This window comes from Nomascus leucogenys, chromosome 11 (assembly GCF_006542625.1).
Source record: "Nomascus leucogenys isolate Asia chromosome 11, Asia_NLE_v1, whole genome shotgun sequence".
Lineage (NCBI taxonomy): Eukaryota > Metazoa > Chordata > Mammalia > Primates > Hylobatidae > Nomascus > Nomascus leucogenys.
Genome location: NC_044391.1, coordinates 37,817,061 through 37,835,769, shown reverse-complemented (window position 1 = coordinate 37,835,769; position 18,709 = coordinate 37,817,061). Strand labels below are relative to the sequence as shown.

Genomic DNA, 18,709 nt, shown 5'->3' with positions numbered 1-18,709 from the left:
GCTGCTCTGCCATTAGTTGTGCAATCTTATATAAATTAACCATTTTAACTTCTTTTCCCCTTTGTAAAAAGGGAAATGGCAATAGTTGAGTTCTTCTGGGGACTAAATGACATAAGGTGTATCGATTGTTCAGCAATTAGTATTGCTTTGGCCCTATGGTTCCAAAACGTGCCTGCTCATCAGAATCACCCGAGGATCTTTAAAAACATTCCAAAGTCTGGTGCTCACCAGACCAATTAAATACCAATCTCTGAACGTGTCACGACACGCTCCCCAGGTGGTTCCAACGTGCAGACAAGTTTGAGAGCCACCACAGTTTGGATTATTGATGTATCACAATAACACTTGCTAATCCATCTGTCTTTACCCCAGGTGGAACCAGGAAGCCTCCAGAGCTTAATGGAATTCAGATAGTCGAGATGCATACGCACCCTACGTCCCATCGGGTGACTTGAATCCCAATCTCTTCCAAAATTTTAAAGCAGGGGAGGGATGGGATAGAGGCCTGACCTCTCCTGCATACTCATGGCCCTTAAGTATCTGTGATCTTTAGATATGTAGGGCGTGCTGACATTTCCACTTGCGGCGACAGCTGGGCCTGCCCAGGGAAAGCGCAGAGCGGGCAAGTCAGCCCTCCCGGACGCTCTGGGACCGGGTGCGGAGGCCGCAGCCGCGCCGCGAGGGCAGATCGGCAGCCTCAGCTGCTGCCGCGGCTGTCGGGATCGTCCCCTGCGGGGCAGCAACAGCGGGGCTCTGGCGGCTCAGGGGGGCGCCCTCTGCTTGCGCGCTCTGCGTCCCTCTCGGTGGTCTGCCCTTCGCCCCGCGACCCCCGCCGAGGGTGGGAGCAGCGCGGGGTCGCATAGGCCCGAGGATAGCGTGGCTCGCCGCTTTGCCCGCAGCCATGGAGCCCGGGCCGCCGGGCAGCTCCAGGCCCGCGGAGCCGGGTCCTTGCCTGAGTGGTCAGCGCGGCGCGGACCACTCGGCTTCCGCCTCCCTGCGGAGCGCGGCCCGGACCGAGCCCGGGCGCCACCCGCTCGCCGTGGCAGCTGTGTTGCCTGCCGGGGGGTGCGGAGAGAGGATGGGCGTCCCCACCCCGAAGCAATTCTGCCTCATCCTGGAGAGGCCGCTCATCAGCTACACCCTGCAGGCTCTGGAGAGGTAATGCGGCGCCGGGCGCGCCCCGCGTTTCCCTGGGGCCTGGCCTCCCGCTCCCCGCCCTGCCGCTGCTCTAGCGCTGGCACCCTCACTTCGGGGACTGCCGGGCCAGGCTCAGTTATTCAAGCTTGAGCTCTGTTCCCTACCGCATTTCAGAGATGGGAAGCTCTGGCCTTTAACAGATGGGCACGAAAGCTGCAGCTGCCCCACAGAGCCCTTTACGTCCTCAAGCAGATAAGGTGGTGGGGAATGCCCAGCGTGTGGCGCCGGATTAGTGAGTGCATGGGTTGGTACTAGGCGATTTGGAGTTCTAGCTGTGGGGCCTAAGGAGAAGCTGTGCGGATAGTCTCGCGGTCCTGGGGCTCTGCCTCCGCGCATGCGTGGATTCAGTTGTACGTGCACACTTGTTTCCAGGGTGTGTGTTTGTTTTTTTTTCATTCATTTACTGAGCACCTTCTGTGAGACAGACTGCGCTAATTACTAGGTGCTGCAGGAAGGGAGAGGAGCAGAATTTAATAAGCTTTCAATGGTGGAAAGGGGTTTAAGCCTGAATTTGAGGTCATACCCCCTTTATCTTAGAAAAGGCACTGAAGTTAACTAGTTGGGGAAATGAAGGAGACAGGGAATGGGATAAGGAAGACTAGGGGAACAGTCGTGAGGGGCTGAGGAAGTGAAATGGAAGGGTATGTTATAATATTAACTTACTTTGTTTTTAGCACCAGTAATGAGGTGGAGCTTGGGGCGGGGGTGCAGGGGTGGGAAGCAGCGGCATTACAAATATCCACATAGTTTTGCTAAGGTGTTTGAACTTCTCTGAAACCAGTGGGGAGCTGTGGTAGTTTGTGAAGCCTTGAATTGATGCGAACCGTTTGCATTTCAAGATAGAGGTCATCCTTTAGCATACATAGCCTTTGCAGGAGGTTTTGAAAGCCAGGCTAGTGAGGTTCTAGTCCAAGGGAAGTGGCACGTTCTCCAGAAAGGTGCCCCACGCAAACCCTCACATATGCTTCAAAAGCCAAAAGGTTCAAGTTGTTTTGTAACCGCCCCACGGGTTCACCTTGCCCCTGCCTAGACAGAGCCGATTTATCAAGACGGGAATTGCAATGGAGACAGAGTAATTCACGCAGAGTCGGCTGTGCGGGAGTCTGGATTTTTATTATTACTCAAATCAGTCTCAAAATTGTTACTCAAAAAATTATTACTCAAAAATTATTACTCAAATTGAGCATTTCGGGATCGGAGTTTTAAAAGATAATTTGGCGGGTAGAGGCTCGGGAAGTGGGGAGTGCTAATTGATCAGGTTGGAGATAGAATCACAGGGGGTCTAAGTGAGGTTTTCTTGGTGTCTTCTGTTCCTGAGTGGGATGGCAGAACTGGTTGAGACAGATTACCGGTCTGGGAGGTGTCAGCTGATTCGTGGAATGAAGGGTCTGTAAAATATCTCAAGCACTGATCTTAGGTTTTACAATAGTCATGTTACCCCTAGGAGCAATTTGGAGAGGTTCAGACTCTTGCAGCCAGAGGATGCATGACCCCTAAACTGTAATTTCTAATCTTGTAGCTTTGTTAGTCCTATGAAGGCAGACTGGTCCCCAGGCAAGAAGGGGGTCTTTTTGGGAAAGGGCTATTATCAATTTTGTTTCAGAGTCAAACCATAAACTAAATTCCTTCCCAAGGTGAATTTGGCCTACGCCAAGGGATGAACAAGGACAGCTTAATGGTTAGAAGCAAGATGGAGTCAGTTAGGACTGATCTTTCACTGTCCTAATTTCCTCAGTTATAATTTTCACAAAGGCAGTTTCAGGTTCTCATATGACTATTTTACTTTCTCAATATTGGAGTTTGGAAAATGGAAGTGTAAAAAGCCATAATCACCGATTTATGTAATCTGCCCAATGATTACATCTGAAACTCAAAATTTGAAATGATTCCAGTTGCTAACTTTATTCCATTTCTCTGGGTAGTGGGGGGAGGGGTCCCTGAAACCATTTCATGAACCACTTACCTATAATATTCCAGTGCCATGAACATTGTGACAACATAGCTCATATATGAAGGCATTTCTATGGGACACAATGGGTCTTGGCCAGCAGGATCTTTATCTGCTTGGTAATTAGCTATAGGTGATTATAGTCACTTTTATACTAAACTTTTCCATGGAGAAAACTTTTGCATTAACTTGAATTTTTTGTATCTTCTGAGGCAGCCTAAAATAGGTGGACACTAAAAATCTCACTGATATGATTTGGCTGTGTCCCTACCCAAAAATCTCATCTTGAATTTTAATCCCCATAATCCCGAATGTTAAGGGAGAGATCAGGTGGAGGTAATTGAATCATGGGGCAGAGATCAGGTGGAGGTAATTGCATCATGGGGATGGTTTCCCCCATGCTGGTCTCTTGATAGTGAGTTCTCATGAGATCTGGTAGTTTTATTAGTGTTTGGGAGTTCCTCCTGTGTTCATTCTCCTTCCTGCTGCTTTGTGAAGAAGGCACCTTCCTTTCCCTTCACCTTCCACCATGCTTGTAAGTTTCTTGAGGCCTCCCCAGCCATGCTGAACTGTGAGTCAATTAAACCTCTTTCCTTTATAAGTTACTCAATCTTGGGCAGTTCTTTATAGCAGTGTGAAAACAGACTAATACACTCACTTTGAAGGGAAAAGAATGTTTGGAAAGGCCTTGTTTTTGGAAAATAAAACACTTGTCTTCTACTTTTACCTAATTGATAACAGCAGTCATAAAATCCTAATAGCAATAGTAACTCATCAAAATTTTCATTCTGAAATACTTCATGGCTCATTTTTATCACTATTATGTCTGAAGAACTTATGGAACATGATTATATTTTGGGTATATCCTAGGAAGTCCTTGGAAAGCTTGCTTTATAGCAGTGTGTGGGTGCTGCTTGGCCATTTGCCAAGTGAAAGCCCTTATCTCCTTCTGTAAAAGATCACCCCTACCGACTGTTGACAGTTTTCTTAGGGTATGGTGCCAAAAATCTTCAGTCACTTCATTAAAAAAGATAATTTATACAAATTCAGATAAGGAAAAGGACATGGAAGTATAAAATGCCTTAGAAGACTACTTTTTTGCTATGTTGAGAAATTATGCATGCTTTTTACTTATTAAAGAGAAAACACAGTTCTCATTGTCCCAAATAAGAAAAATAATGTCCCCCCCCAAAAAAAAACAGTCACCACTGTCAATCATTTAGGTTATTCTGAGAGAATGTCATTTCTTGTTTTTCAAGGGCTGTATATGATACCCCAAATTTGATTTTTTTTTATAACTTCAACTTCTATTTTAGATTCAGAGGGAGTGTGTGTATAGATTTATTACCTGGGTATATTGTGTGATGCTGAAGTTTAGGGTATGATTGATCCCATCACCCATGTGATGAGTGTAGTACTGAATAGTTTTGCAACATGTGCCCCCTCCCTCCTCCCTCTAGTAATCCCCAGTGTCTATTGTTGACATCTTTATGTCCATGAGTACCTATTGTTTAGCTCCATCTTGTGAGAACTTGTGGTAATTGGTTTTCTGTTCCTCTGTTAATTTGCTTAGAATCATGGCCTCCAGCTGCAATCAGGTTGCTGCAAAGAACTTGATTTTGTTCTTTTTATGGCTACATAGTATTCCATAGTGTATACGTACCATATTTTCTTTATCCAATCCACCATTGATGGGCACCTAGGTTGATTCCCTGTGTTTGCTATTGTGAATAGCACTGTGATGAACATGATGCATGCATCTTTTTGGTAGAAGCATTTGTTTTCTTTTGGATATATACCCACTAATGAGATTGCTGGGTTGAATGGTAGTTCTGTTTTAAGTTCTTTGAGAAATCTCCAAACTTCTTTCCACAGTGACTGAACTAATTGACTTTCCCAGTAACACCATATACATGTTCCCCTTTTCTCTGCAGCCTTGCTAGCATCTGTTTTTTTTGTTTTTTTTTTTTTTTGACTTTTTCATAAGTCATCATGACTGGTGTGAGATGGTATCTCATTGTGGTTTTGATTTGCATTTCTGACTAGTGATGTGGAACAATTTTTTGTTTCTTGGATACTTGGATATTGTCTTTTGAGAAGTGTTTGTTCATGTCATTTGTGCATTTTTAATGTGGGTATTTGTTTTTTGCTGGTTTAATTGTTTACAGTTCCTTATAGATTCTGGATATTAGGCCTTTGCTTGAGAGTGCAAAAACTATCTATTTACTCTGATAGTTTCAATTGCTGTGCAGAAGCTCTTTTGTTTTCTTTGGAAATAGGGTCTCACTGTGCTACCCAGGCTGGAGTGCAGTGGCAGGATTTCAGCTCACTGCAGCCTCAACCTCCTGGGCTCAAGCGATCCTCCTACTTGAGGCCCTCAAGTAGCTGGGACTACAGTCACGTGCCACCATGCCCAGATAATTTTTTTTTGGTATTGCTGCTATAAATGGGGTTTCGCCACGTCGGGCAGGCTGGTCTTGAGCTCCTCAGCTCAGGTGATCCACCTGCCTCGGCCTCCCAGAGTGCTGGGATTACAAGTGTGAGCGACCGCACCTGGCTGCTGTGCAGAAGCTGTTTAGTTTAATTTGCTCTCAGTTGTAAATTTTTGTTTTTGTTGCAATTACTTTTGGGGACTTACTCAGAAATTCTTTCCCAAGGCTGATGCCCAGAATGGTGTTTACTAGGTTTTCTTCTAGGATTCTTATAGTTGGAGGTCTTCCATTTAAATCTTTAATCTATCTTGAGTTAATTTTTGTGTATGGTGAGAGGTAGGGGTCTAGTTTTATTCCTCTGGATATGGCTACCCAGCTATCCTACCAACATTTATGGAATAGGGAGTCCTTTTCCCAAAAATTGCTTATTTTTGTCAACTTTATTTCTGGGTTCTTTGTTCTGTTCCATTGGTCTGTGTCTATTGTGTACCAGTACTGTGCTGTTTGGGTTACTGTAGCCTTATAGTTTAGTTTGAAATTGATGCCCTGAATTTGACTTCAAAATTCATTTTATTTGCCCCTCATAAGTAAGGATATTCTTTGCCCAAACTTTTGCTTTCTCACTAATAGTGGGTTGAAAAGTTGTAATTTTAAAATATCTCACCTAAGAAATTCAAACTACCATTGAAAATAACTCTTATGGGTTGATTTGTCTTTTGGAATTTTGAACCAAAATCTAATTGGGGACTACAAAACAGAAGGGAGAAACTTCTGAACTTTGGCCCCAAATTCCTAAATTGGGATAGGGAAATGTAAAGAAACATGACTAGTCTTGCCTCTAGTTAAAGACTGCCACTTACACATACATTTGTTTCCACTACTTCCTTGACCCACCTAAAAGAGCTAAAAATGTATAGCAACAGAAGGGAGAATGAATGAGAGGAAGTGCAGCAGATAAGTACTAATAAACTCAGGAGACAGGTGCGTGGTAACCTAATCAGATTTAATGAACCCAGGAAAGCTAAAACACAAGCTTTCAGGTAGAACTTCAGTTCAGGTAGAACTTACTTCTCAGGAAGTAAGATGATTAAAGTTATACGACCTTGAAAAAGTATAGACAGCAGAGGCACAGGGTATCTCTGAAGGTGGGGTAGAACAATGAAAAGGGGACACCTGATTGAATCCTTCAAAAGGAAGAGTAAAACTCCCAACAGATACTGAGGCTTATTCTCTGGCTGAGAATTAGCACAGCTAATGACTTGAGTTTGGTACTCTATGGCAATGGGGGAATTAAGAGAGACTACATTTTGATACAGTGAGATCCTTAGTGCCTGAGGTAGATGACTCAAGGAAGTTTTCTGCTTTTCAGACATGCCTATATTAAAGTAGCTATTCTTCTAAAATCAAGGAGTTGGAGGAGACATTGAAAGAAAATCCATTTTGTGAATTGACTGGAACTTCAGATTGTTTGTCCATTTTCCTTTTGACAAAATCAGAAAAGTTTTTTAGTTTAGCCAAGTTCTACTTTGCGTCATTGAAACTGCTTAGAAAACTACTTATCAGATTAAATGAGATTCAAAAGTACCTCTGAACCCACCAGTATCTGAGGCATGTTGGCTAAAGGCTCTGAGAAAATGGAGATTTACAGCCAAGTATTTAATATATCAAGATTACGTTGTTTGTGGATATATTTGTATATTATGATTAAGCATCATGTACATGTATAGACATATGTATTAGTGTATGTGAATGTGTGTATAGGTTAATATACTCCAATCTTAAAGAATGCTGGTCCGGAATTTTGCATATGGATATTACTAGGAAAGATCACATATAACAACTCATTTCTACTTTATGCTGGGAACTAGACCCTTTCAGAGGTTGATTAAAAATGTTTCTAGGATTTCAAAAGTTGTTTTGGCTTTTTAACTGAACTGAAATATTATAACCCCAGGTTATAAACTAAAGGGAATCTTAGTTTTCACCTTTTACTAACAAGAAACTGAGATTAGGGGTACTAATCCCTTAAATAACTATCGCTTTGTGACCTGAGTTTCTATAAGGAAATGTTGCTCCAAGAAATCAGATGACAATGGTGTTATTGGCAGGGGCATAAAGCTGACAATTAAACCGTAACATTCACTCACAATTTATCAATTTATGTATCCAGATTTTAGTTTTAAAAAATGTATTTCCTGGATCTGTTGTAGGAGGCAAAAATTCCTGCCAGTAATCTAATTACTGGTTTAAATATACAAGGGAAGTGTCATGGGGTGTGTGTGTGTGTGTGTGTGTGTGTGTGTGTGTGTTGGGGTGGCAGGGTTGTCAACCTGGAATAGCTGAAAAATAGACTAAGATGACAACTACAACAAAAGGGATTAAGAAAGGCAAACTTTGGCCATGCTTATTCAGACTTGGTGATGAGTTGTGTAGGGGTTGGGAATTCCTGACAGTGGATTTGAACAAGGTCTGGCAGGGCTTTGCTCATAGTTCATGAGGTTTTTGAGCTCTCTTAGGTGGAGGACAATGCTTAAGATAACTTTCCTTTAGATGGTTTCATGCTTGTCAAAGTTTGTTATAACTCGGCCTCCCCTATAAATCTTCTACAGGAAAATGTGCTGTTGACTGATTAAAAAGTATTCTAGACCTTATGATAGTTGTGTGTATCATTGTATGTTAATCTATTGGCACCGATTCATGTTTCAGAATATTTTCAGTTTGGCTAGAGTGAATTAGTCTCCTTGAGTCGTACAACTCCAGGTAAATTTGGGGAGAAAAATCAGTTTTGTAGATCTGTATGTGTTTATATTATGGAAACTAAATCTTCAGATGGAGATTGGGCTTGGAAATCAATGAAAGTCTATGTTTCATTATTGTTTAAGACTCCATATTGTGAGTTTCAGTATGTTAGCTTAGTTTTTTTAAAAAACTTTTGTCCATTTATTTGATTTATTTTCTTGTGTACTTTTACATATTCTGTCCTAGATTTTGGAAAACCACAGAAAATTCTGTTGAACAAGATACACAAGTAAAGATATAAATGTTAGTCCAGATGAACAAGGTTGATCACTTGAATTAGGCTGAGATAACAAGAATGGAGTAGAGAAGACAGGAGAAATATTTAGGAGCTAGTGTTGATAGCTCTTAGTGATTAACTGTATTAGAGATTCAGAAGGGGAAAGGAATGCTTTTAGTTGTGTGGTTAGATGAATTTGACTTAAAATTTTGTCTCAAGGCTTCCTTAATAAAAGGGTCAAGTCTGAGTCATGGGACTTGTATTTTGCACAGGTCAGATGATTAGAGGTCAGTGTTACATTTCCAAAGGAACCCATGGAACACCTTCAAAATAAGTGGTAAGACTAAGGCAGGTAGGCTGAGGCCTGTCAACTGGGAGCCTTCATGGGCCATAGTAGGAAGGCTTCACATTGCAAAGGTAATCCAAGAGCCAGCCCCATCATGCCAATTCAATATTTTGCTGCTAAAACGTCAGGGTTGGTATGGATAAATCTATGAATTATGTCCATAGTACAATCCAGAGGCCAAGTTTCCGTGAAGGCTGCCATGGAAATGAGCAGCAGCTGCCACTGTCCCCTTGCAGCCAAACTCTGCAGACTGGATGAGAGGGCTTTCAGAGGTGTTAACAGGGCCTGATCTTTCCCATCTGTTTCATAAAGCATTTGTTAAAATGTTCTGTTCCCAATAGATGTGTTAAAACTGTCTGGGCCGAGTATCCCTGTAAGCAATATTTGTTATTCCAGGAGAAAATAACTTTTGAGTTATTATATTTCTTCCTCAATGTCTGTAGGTGTAATAGAGCTTAAGGCTAGGTTCCTTTTTGCCTATGGAATGTGCTAGAAAGGAAATATTCAGGAGCACTTGACAGAATTAGGCTGCTGAGGGTTTGGTGTGGACTTGTCCTCAGTTAAGAGGTAAACTAGATCTCTTTATTCAGCAAATATTTGATCGGTAGGCACTGTGTGAGGTACTTAAGGTCTTTTTCAGTCCCATGATTTTACATTATTAAATTTTAATACTGTAAAAGACTTTTAATTCTATAACTAGAAAAGAATGTGAATAAATCCCTAGAAATACAAACAGTACTTATAAAGACTTGCAAGTACTGGGTGTATGCTTGGTTGCTGACCAAAATAGCTTTATAAGCCTGTTATCTCTGAAGAGTGTTCTAAAACAGTCTTTCCCAAACTTTTTTTGTGACCTGTTACAAGAATTATGTTTTTGCCTCATGGCTCAGTGACAAACGCATATTTACTTACACACTCACACACATTTGAAAGAAAATTCATGAAAACAACCTATCTCTGCTATGCATTTTAATTTTTCTGATCTATTTGTGTTTCATTTACCCAACAATGTTGCTCTAAAACTTACTATAAACTGATTTTATGACACTCTAATGGGACCCGAAATTGGCAGTTTGAGAAATACTGGTTTAAAATGCCATTTGCTGTTTAGAGTCTCATAGAATTGTTTGAAATAGTGTAAGGCCATAAGTGTCTGTAATTATTTACATCTACCCTGGCTGTTTTCTGTCTGATGGAATGGAGAATTTGAGTTATTTTAAGGCAATCTAGTAAAATTGGGAGTTAATTCATTGAATAGATACTTGAATGACTACTTTATATCAAGTGTTATCCTATCTTCCTCTGAATTCTTCATCATATTTTAACATTTAAGTCAATGTAAATTTTCTTTAAAAAGTAGCAAACTGATTTCCTTAAAAGTTAACCATTATTCTTTCTGGTAGAATATACTATGAAAAGTAACAGGCGAATAGTTTAGAGGACAAGTTGTGATCTTTCCTTTAAAAATACTACTGATTTAGTTGAACACGTACTTATAACTCCTATATTAAAAAGTGAACACGTCACACTAATAAACAGCTGAAGTATATATGAAATACTTTTAGTACCTTTCTGTAAATCTAAGAGCAGTTTTTATGCCTAATTATTCAAGCATTCTCCTCTCTCTTTATTTAACAGATACTTACTGACAAGTGGTTGAGAAGTTAGGAATTCTGTCAGTCTTTGTTCATTACCGACTCACCAGTATCTAGTATAGTGCCTGGCAAATGCTTGATACTTACTTGATTTTGTTAAATGACTAAAGGAACACATGAAAGAATGCCTACTTCTGCCCGAGTTACAAGAAATTATAAGAAACTTGGGCGCTTTTGACCTTAAAAGCAGGAATATTATGTGTTTCAACCTTAATATAAATGAAGTGCTATAGATACAATGATCCAAAATAATTTTTTCTCTCCTGGATTTTTCACCTTCCTCTCAGAGACAGTGTTGGGGCATTATTTACAGAGGCTAAAGTTATCGGCTCCAAAGTCAGACTGGAGGTCACAGCTTGGTCCCTTAGTTTCTGAGCTGTGTGATTATGGGCAGGTTACTGCCTGTGTCCTCATGTGTAAAGCCGAGATGATGATAATGTGCTTTATAGAGCTGATACGAATATTGAGATATTGCAGGCGAAATATTCTACACATTGCCTGGTACCTAGCAAATGTTCCATATATCTTAGGTGTTATTTCTACTGTTACTGAAAGTTGAGTATGTGCTAAGTTCTGGGACATAGTTTTTGCTTTCTATGAGTTGGCAGCCTAGTGAGGAAGATAACGTTATAAACAGAGTGCAGTATAGTCCTTAAGACTCTACGTGTATAAGCACTCTGCAAGCTGAGAAGCAGGGATGTTGTACGCAGAATGGCAGTCAGGGAAAGCTTCCTGGAGGGAGCCATCTCTGAACTGAGAACTGATGAGTAAGTAAGACTCGGGCAAGGCCGGCGGGGAGTGGGGGCAGTTAGGGAGGAGAGAGGGATGGGGACAGTGTTGAGAGGCCAGGTAAGCAGCACATGCAAATACCTGAGTATGAGAGATGCCTTCCCTTCAGAGAGCAGTTGGGTATGAGAGTAAGAGGGCATGGAAGAGACCAAGTGATGTTCATGAAGTAGGCTGAGGTCAGGTCTTGAAGGGTCTTGCTCGAGAGCCAGCAGGTCAGATGACCTCAGATTTGTGCTTGAGAAAGATCATCCAGAAGTGGTGAGAATGGATTGTATTGGGATAAGAAGAGTAAGAGGAAACATCTGAGGGGCTAGTGCAGTAAATTATGGGAGAGATGACCGTCTGGGTCACAGCTGTGGCAGTAGAGCCAGAATCTTGGGAAATCCCACATTTAAGAGGGATTGAAGAACTGTCATTCACCAATTGCTAATAACTTTAATTTGAAACTGTGAGTGCAGTATAAGTTCTGCAGTTGCTAAATTTGCAATGAAAGGCCTAGGAAATGGGCTACAGAACAAAGAACAACCCACGTTTAGTCTTATTCCAGAATCACTTTCATTGCCTGTACAGATTACTACAGATTGTTCTTTGGAGTTCTGAACTGAATTGTTTTTGATTGTGATTAACATCCTCCCAAGGTGTGTGAAACACGAAAGTAATCCCAGCTCTCAAGGAGCCTTAGGACCTAGAAATCAGAGCATAAAGTCAAATACCTAGAAACAAAACAATCAACAAAATCACACTGCATAAGGAATGCTGTTTTTATTCTTAGATTTATTTATTTATTTGTAGCTAGTCAGGATAATGAGAGCCTCCTTTGTTTTCACAATCCTTGAGACTATGCTGTGTTGTAAGATGTTATACTGCCCCTGGTAGATGAGACTGACTAGAGTCATTTTTTCAACAAATAATGTACTGAGCACCCACTAGGAGTTAGGTGTAAGGCAATGGACAAAGCAGACATTGTCTGTATTATGGAGCCTACATTCTAGAAGAGGAAATAAAATGAAATGTTGTATTATCTTGAAAAATGGTAAAAATTTCTTACAGCTTCATTTTTAGAATAAGATGGTAGTATAGAAAAAAGTAATGTCTTTGTATATTCAGATCTTTTTGTATCTTGTATGAGAGATCGTGTAGAAGTATTGTAAAGATTACAAGAGCTAAAATATAAAAAATGCTTAAGACATAGTGCTTAATTTATATTGGCTATTATTATGTAATACTTGTCTTATTTTGCTACTTTTTCTTCCTGACTCATGTAGATAATTACCTCTAGAATACACTATCTCTAAAACGCCATATGCAAGCTCCACCTGGTACCCAGGCGACCATCATTGCATTGCCCAGATTACAGCAGCCACCTCCTACCTGGTCTCTCTGCATCCTTCCTTTCTCTCTTTGCTGAATCCTTTCTCCTCCCTGCAGCCAGAGTAAAATTTATGATCTTGTGATTCCTATTGCTGCTATAAATATTACCACAAACTGAATGGCTTAAAACCACATTCTCTTACAATTTTGGAGGTCAGAAGTCTCAATTTAGTTTCACTGAGCTGTGTCAAGGTGTTGGCAAAACTGCATTCCTTCTGGAAGATTTGGGGGAGAATCCATTTCCTTGCCTTTCTCTAAATTCTAGAGGCTGGCCACGCATGGGGCTCACTCCTATAATTCCAGCACTTTGGGAGGTTGAGGTGAGTGGATCACCTGAGGTCAGGAGTTACAGACCAACCTGGCCAGTATGGTGAAACCTCGTCTTTACTAACAATACAAAAATTAGCTAGGTGTGGTGGCAGGTGCCTGTAATCCCAGTTACTTGGGAGGCTGAGGCAGGAGAATTGCTTGAACCTGGGAGTCAGAGGTTGCAGTAAGCCAAGATTGCGCCACTGCACTCCAGCCTGGGTGACAGAGTGAGACTCTGTCTCAAAAAATAAAATTCTAGAGGCCACTATGCTCTTTGGCTTGAGGCCCTGCATCAGTCTGACATCTGCTTCTGTCATCACATCTTCTCCAGTGACTCTCCTGCGACCTCCTTTCCTTTATAAGGACTCTTGTGATTACATTGGATCCACCTAGATAATTCAGGACCATCTCCGTATTTCAAAATCCTTAATCACCTCTACAAAGTCCTGTTTGCCATTTAAGGTAACATAGTCACAGGTTTCATGGGTAAGGAAGTGCACATCTTTCCGGGTTCATTATTCTGTTTACCAAAAACTCCTGTTAGAACGTGATAAGTGAATATTGGTTTTTGGCCTGAGTGCACTCACCTGCTTAAAGCTTTTCTGTGGCTGCCTATCCTCTTTTTAGGATTAAAGTTTAAAACCCCTAGGATTCTGCCCACCTCCTGCCTGGGCCTCCAAGGCTCTGCATGGGGTCTTCTCCTTGCTGTGAGAACTCCAGCTCTGCTTCCTTCCAGCCCATGAGGACCTTGCCATGGCCTTTACTTGAACCAGTCCTCTCTCCTCTCCTAGCCCGTTTGCCTACTTACTTGCCACCCATCCCTTGTGTCTCAGTGCAAACTCCCTTTTCTGGGAGAATGCCCCCAAAGCCTCCTCCAGACTGTTTAGCTACTCAGCCTACATGCTGTCCTGAACGTGGACTTCTTCATTGTGTTTAATCACAGCTTGCAATTGTTGATTGGTGTTTTTGTTTCATGTCTATAAGTTCTGAGGGCTTATTTCTATTGTATCCTCGATGCTGATAAGTTTTTTTTTTTTTTTTTGAAGACAGAGTCCTGCTCTGTCGCCCAGGCTAGAGTACAATGGCATGATCTTGGCTCATTTCAACTTCCGCCTCCTGGGTTCAAGTGATTCTCTTGCCTCAGCCTCTCGAGTAGCTGGGATTACAGTTGCATGCCACCACACCTGGTTAATTTTTTGTATTTTTGATAGAGACGGAGTTTCACTATGTTGGCCAGGCTGGTCTCAAACTCCTGATCTCAAGTGATCCAACTGCCTCAGCCTCCCAAAGTGCTGGGATTACAGGCATGAGCCACCATGCTCTGCCGATGCTGATAATGTATTGGTGCTCAATAAATATTAAAGAAATGAGCTTAAAATGAAAAGGCAGTGTCACCTACAAAGTAGCTCTTGGTTTTGTTCATCAGTGTACTCTTGTTTTAACTACAGGCAGAATGGGGTTTTGGGTTGTGGAAAGGGTCTGTTCAATAACGGGAGGTAGGAGACATTACTGGGTGAAACAACCCAATGTTAACTTCATTTTTCAGTAAAGGTAATCTTTATGCAGTAATTTTCAGGCCCTTTCATATCTTTAAAAATATTCTAAAGACTTAACTGTTTTAGCATGAAAGTATAGGATCTCATAGGCAAAGAATTAAAAATTAAGTCTTTATTCAGAATTAGTATCATGGGTCAGAGACCATTGTCTTGGTCTGGGCTTTTGGGCTGTGGTATATTGAGTCTACAGTGACGCTTGCCTCCATTAGCACTGGTGTTCCAGACAAGTCTGCCAGACTCTAATGCAGCAGCAACTCAGTAATGTGGACTACTTGCAGTCTAGTATGTCAGTAGGTCCTTTAAGAAAATGTTTTACAGGCTGGGCCTGGTGGCTCACGCCTGTAATCCCAACACTTTGGGAGGCTGAGGCGGCTGGGTCACCTGAGGTCAGGAGTTCAAGACTAGCCTGGGCAATATCGTGAAACCCTGTCTCTACTAAAAAAATACAAACATTAGCTGGGCATGGTGGCGGGTGCCTGTAATCCCAGCTACTTGGGAGGCTGAGGCATGAGAATTGTTTGAACCCAGGAGGCAGAGGTTGCAGTGAACTGAGATGGTGCCACTGTACTCCAGCATGGGGCACAGAGTGAGACTGTCTTGAAAATGTTTTACAAGAGAAACATTGCTTTATGTTTTGTTTATGACTCAATAGGACAATCCTATTTCATGAATTGTAAGCTTTCCCACTTTACTTAAACCTTGTTGCTACAATATTATTATGGTTTCTCCCATTTAAGGTACATATTTAGCAAGGCTTGTGTTAGCTAAATTTTCTAGCTTTGTTGGTATTCAGGTGGTTGGCTGCCAACTCGGTGGAATTCTTGAAAGAGACAGCCAACTTTTGGATCTCAAAAGTGCTTTGAATTGTCTCATTGAAGGGAAAAGGATTTGGAAAAATTTAAAAGCATACCCCAACTATAGACTATTTTTCATACAATCTGATATTCTAATTATTCAAATTTAAGTAAAGAATGACATCTGGTAGTACTGTATACTATGTACATTTACTATATCATGTAAGATATTCTACATAATATGAAACACTATCTAGAGCTATAGTGTTAAATGCTCGCTGATTCTTTTTCATCACCCTCTTTACTGGACCTAATAAAAATGCATAAAACTGATTTATTAACTTGCAGTTTTTAATCTCCCTATGTAAATATACCAGTACTAGTGATTCAATTTTCTGTTACTCACTTTAGTTGTCCAAGAATTAACTTACGAATTGTACATCTACTTTACTTTTAGAGTATGTTGGATAAAGGACATTGTTGTGGCAGTAACTGGAGAGAACATGGAAGTAATGAAAAGCATTATTCAGAAATATCAGCATAAACGCATCTCACTGGTCGAAGCTGGAGTGACCCGCCACAGGTCAATTTTCAATGGACTAAAAGCACTGGCAGAGGATCAGCTCAACTCTAAACTCTCTAAGCCAGAAGTAGTGATTATCCATGATGCTGTGAGACCATTTGTTGAGGAAGATGTCCTTCTTAAAGTTGTCACAGCTGCTAAGGAACACGGGGTAAGTCTTTTCACTTGAGTCTAGATAGAAGGGACAAGAACTGTAGTGTGGTTCATTTGCTGAATTTTGATTCAATTCTGTTTAAATGTCAAATTATTTAAAATGTGCATGATGACCTAAAGATGTTATGGTGATTTGTTGTAGGAACTTTATAGATTGAGACTGTTCTGGAACATATCTTTTGCTATAGTCATCTACCATAATGTGATATGAGGTATTTGGAGAAGAATGTGTTAATGTTATTATAGTATAGATACAAATGAAACTTTAATGAAAATTAAAAGGCAGTTATATTAAAAATGCCTGAGAAATCTCTCACAAGTAAAGGAGATGTATAATATGGTCCATTGTACTCAATTTTGTGTTAGTTTCAGAAGTGGTTTGTTTTCTAGTATATACTATATAAGATTTTCATAGCCCTTAAATCATCTTGAGATGACAATTGTTTCCATTTGTTTCACTAAAATAAACGCAGGATAGCAAAAGACCCATTGTAATCTTTGGAGCATGTTTATTTTTTTCCTTCTATTACCAATTAAAATTATATAAATATGGTAATAGATACTAAACTTTTTTGCAGTCTAAATTGGAGACTTAGTGAAATTTATTGCAAAGCGATGGTATTGTATAATAGAAATAGACTATGAAGTTGGACAGACCTAGGCCCAAATCTGTCTTTTTATTTACTAGTGATGTCGTGTTTTTAACTTTCTGGGTCCATTTTCCCTACCTGTGAAAATATAAAAAATAATACCTGTAAGGTTATTTTAGGATTGGAAATTATGTTAACTATTAGAATACTAAGTGCTTAAAGGGTATTAATACTAAGTGCTTAAAGGGTATTATTTTAAGATGAATTATAACATCTATGTAATAGTTTCCTTTAAGATTATAGACCAACAGGAGGCAAACCTTCCTAGCCATCTGGGTGCCTAGAAGCTTTTTTTTTTTCTCTTTAAAACCTATTTAGGAAAGACAGTCTATAACTTCAATAACCCATGTGTATTTGAATTGCCATAGGAAATTTTCCCTAACTTCATCTCTTCCTTCTGCAACATGAATTTCACTTTAAATTTAAAACTGTGTAAGAATTTCATAGACCAAATGAAATATTTTGATTTGCCTTTAAACAAAAGGATAAATGGTATTTAAGGTAGTGAAACTTGTGGTCCAGGAACCATTAATGACCACAAAACCTTCCCCTGGCTCTTGTGCTTCCCCCTTGACTCCTTCCCCTTCTCCAGATAGCTCAATTGTGGTAGAGGCAAGGTAATCAGTTGCAAGGGTGGTGAGAAGGCATAAAGAAGCAAAGGATTTACAACTTAAGAATTTGAGTAAATTTTGCACATTTGGAAAAGTTCTTAGGGATGACAATACAACTTGGTAGATGGACATTCATTCCAACGCATATTATACACAATTTTTTTTTTTTTGCCTGTGTTACGTTTTGGAAAATTCACTTAAGCTCACTATAACAATTGCACACATTTGTGATTTTTTTTGTTGAGTAATAAGCAGAAAGTATTTCTGAGACATTGTCCATAAAGTGATTCTTCTGCGAGTATGTGGTAAAAGGCAAAAGAAGCCTTTTATCTTGCTCCAATTAATATGCTAAAGATATCATTGTCTTACATGTGATTTAATAGAACATATTAAAATACATAGTTACTTTTTGCAGATTTGAGGGAGTTCCTATTAGATTGTTTCTTAGAATATAATTTGTAAGATTTAATCACATAATGCATCTTAAATGAAACAAATTATATTTCAGTGAAATCTGTAATTTTCTGATTAAGATGCTGGGTCGGAACAAAAGTTTACAACTTGTTTAAACCTCAGAAATACAGTTTCTTTTAGAAATATTGCCTTGTTTTTGTTGGTGTTAAAACATAAATGGTAAAATCATGAGTTTTATATATATCCATGTTTAAGAATTTTTTCAAGTTTATTAATGAGAGAACCAGACAGATGTTACAACTGGTTCAAAGTTGAATCCAGAAAAACACTTACTTTTACAAAGTAAAAAGGTATGTTGAAGTGAATTAAAACAGAAAACTGGCTTTTTTATGGGGGAATCAATTGAAACTCCAATAGACAGAATTTATTTGCATGTTTATAGGCAAGAGTTATTTTGCATTGCTATTGGTTATCTACAACTTTGAAAGTTGTAAAAGAGCTCAAGGCTAGATTCAGCTAGCCTGGAAGAGTTTGCTCTTAGTCACGTAGTTGTCCATTGCAGACATCCTGTAACCTTTTTGGTTTGTTTTAAATTTTCTTAAAACAATTAGGATAGTGTCCCAGTATTCTCAGTTAACTCCAGACACTACGTCCTGCCAGTTCTCTCATGCTGTACTGACTTACAACCATAAAAACATAAATGCAGTCACACACTGTTCAGATTGTTTTCCAGGCCTCACTGCCTTTTGTGGTCTTAGATAGTTTTCTACAGACTCCTTAACTGATTATTTTTCTTCCTAGGTATTAATTTTCAGGTTCTACCTAAAGGTCCCTTTCACATACATTTTCTGAACAAGCTACACTGTGATTATCTTTAGGGAGGGG

General features: G+C 40.0%; 1 protein-coding gene across 1 annotated transcript in view; it reads left to right on the top strand.

Annotated features, from left to right (window-relative positions):
- The first annotated feature begins 419 nt into the window (after nucleotides 1-419).
- Nucleotides 420-18,709, top strand: part of CRPPA (CDP-L-ribitol pyrophosphorylase A) — a 324,334-nt gene continuing 306,044 nt past the window's right edge. Inside the window, exons 1-3 of the mRNA XM_030823123.1 lie at nucleotides 420-446; nucleotides 593-1,158; nucleotides 15,871-16,147. Coding sequence (XP_030678983.1) covers nucleotides 420-446; nucleotides 593-1,158; nucleotides 15,871-16,147 — 870 coding nt within the window. The remainder of the gene's footprint in view (nucleotides 447-592; nucleotides 1,159-15,870; nucleotides 16,148-18,709) is intronic.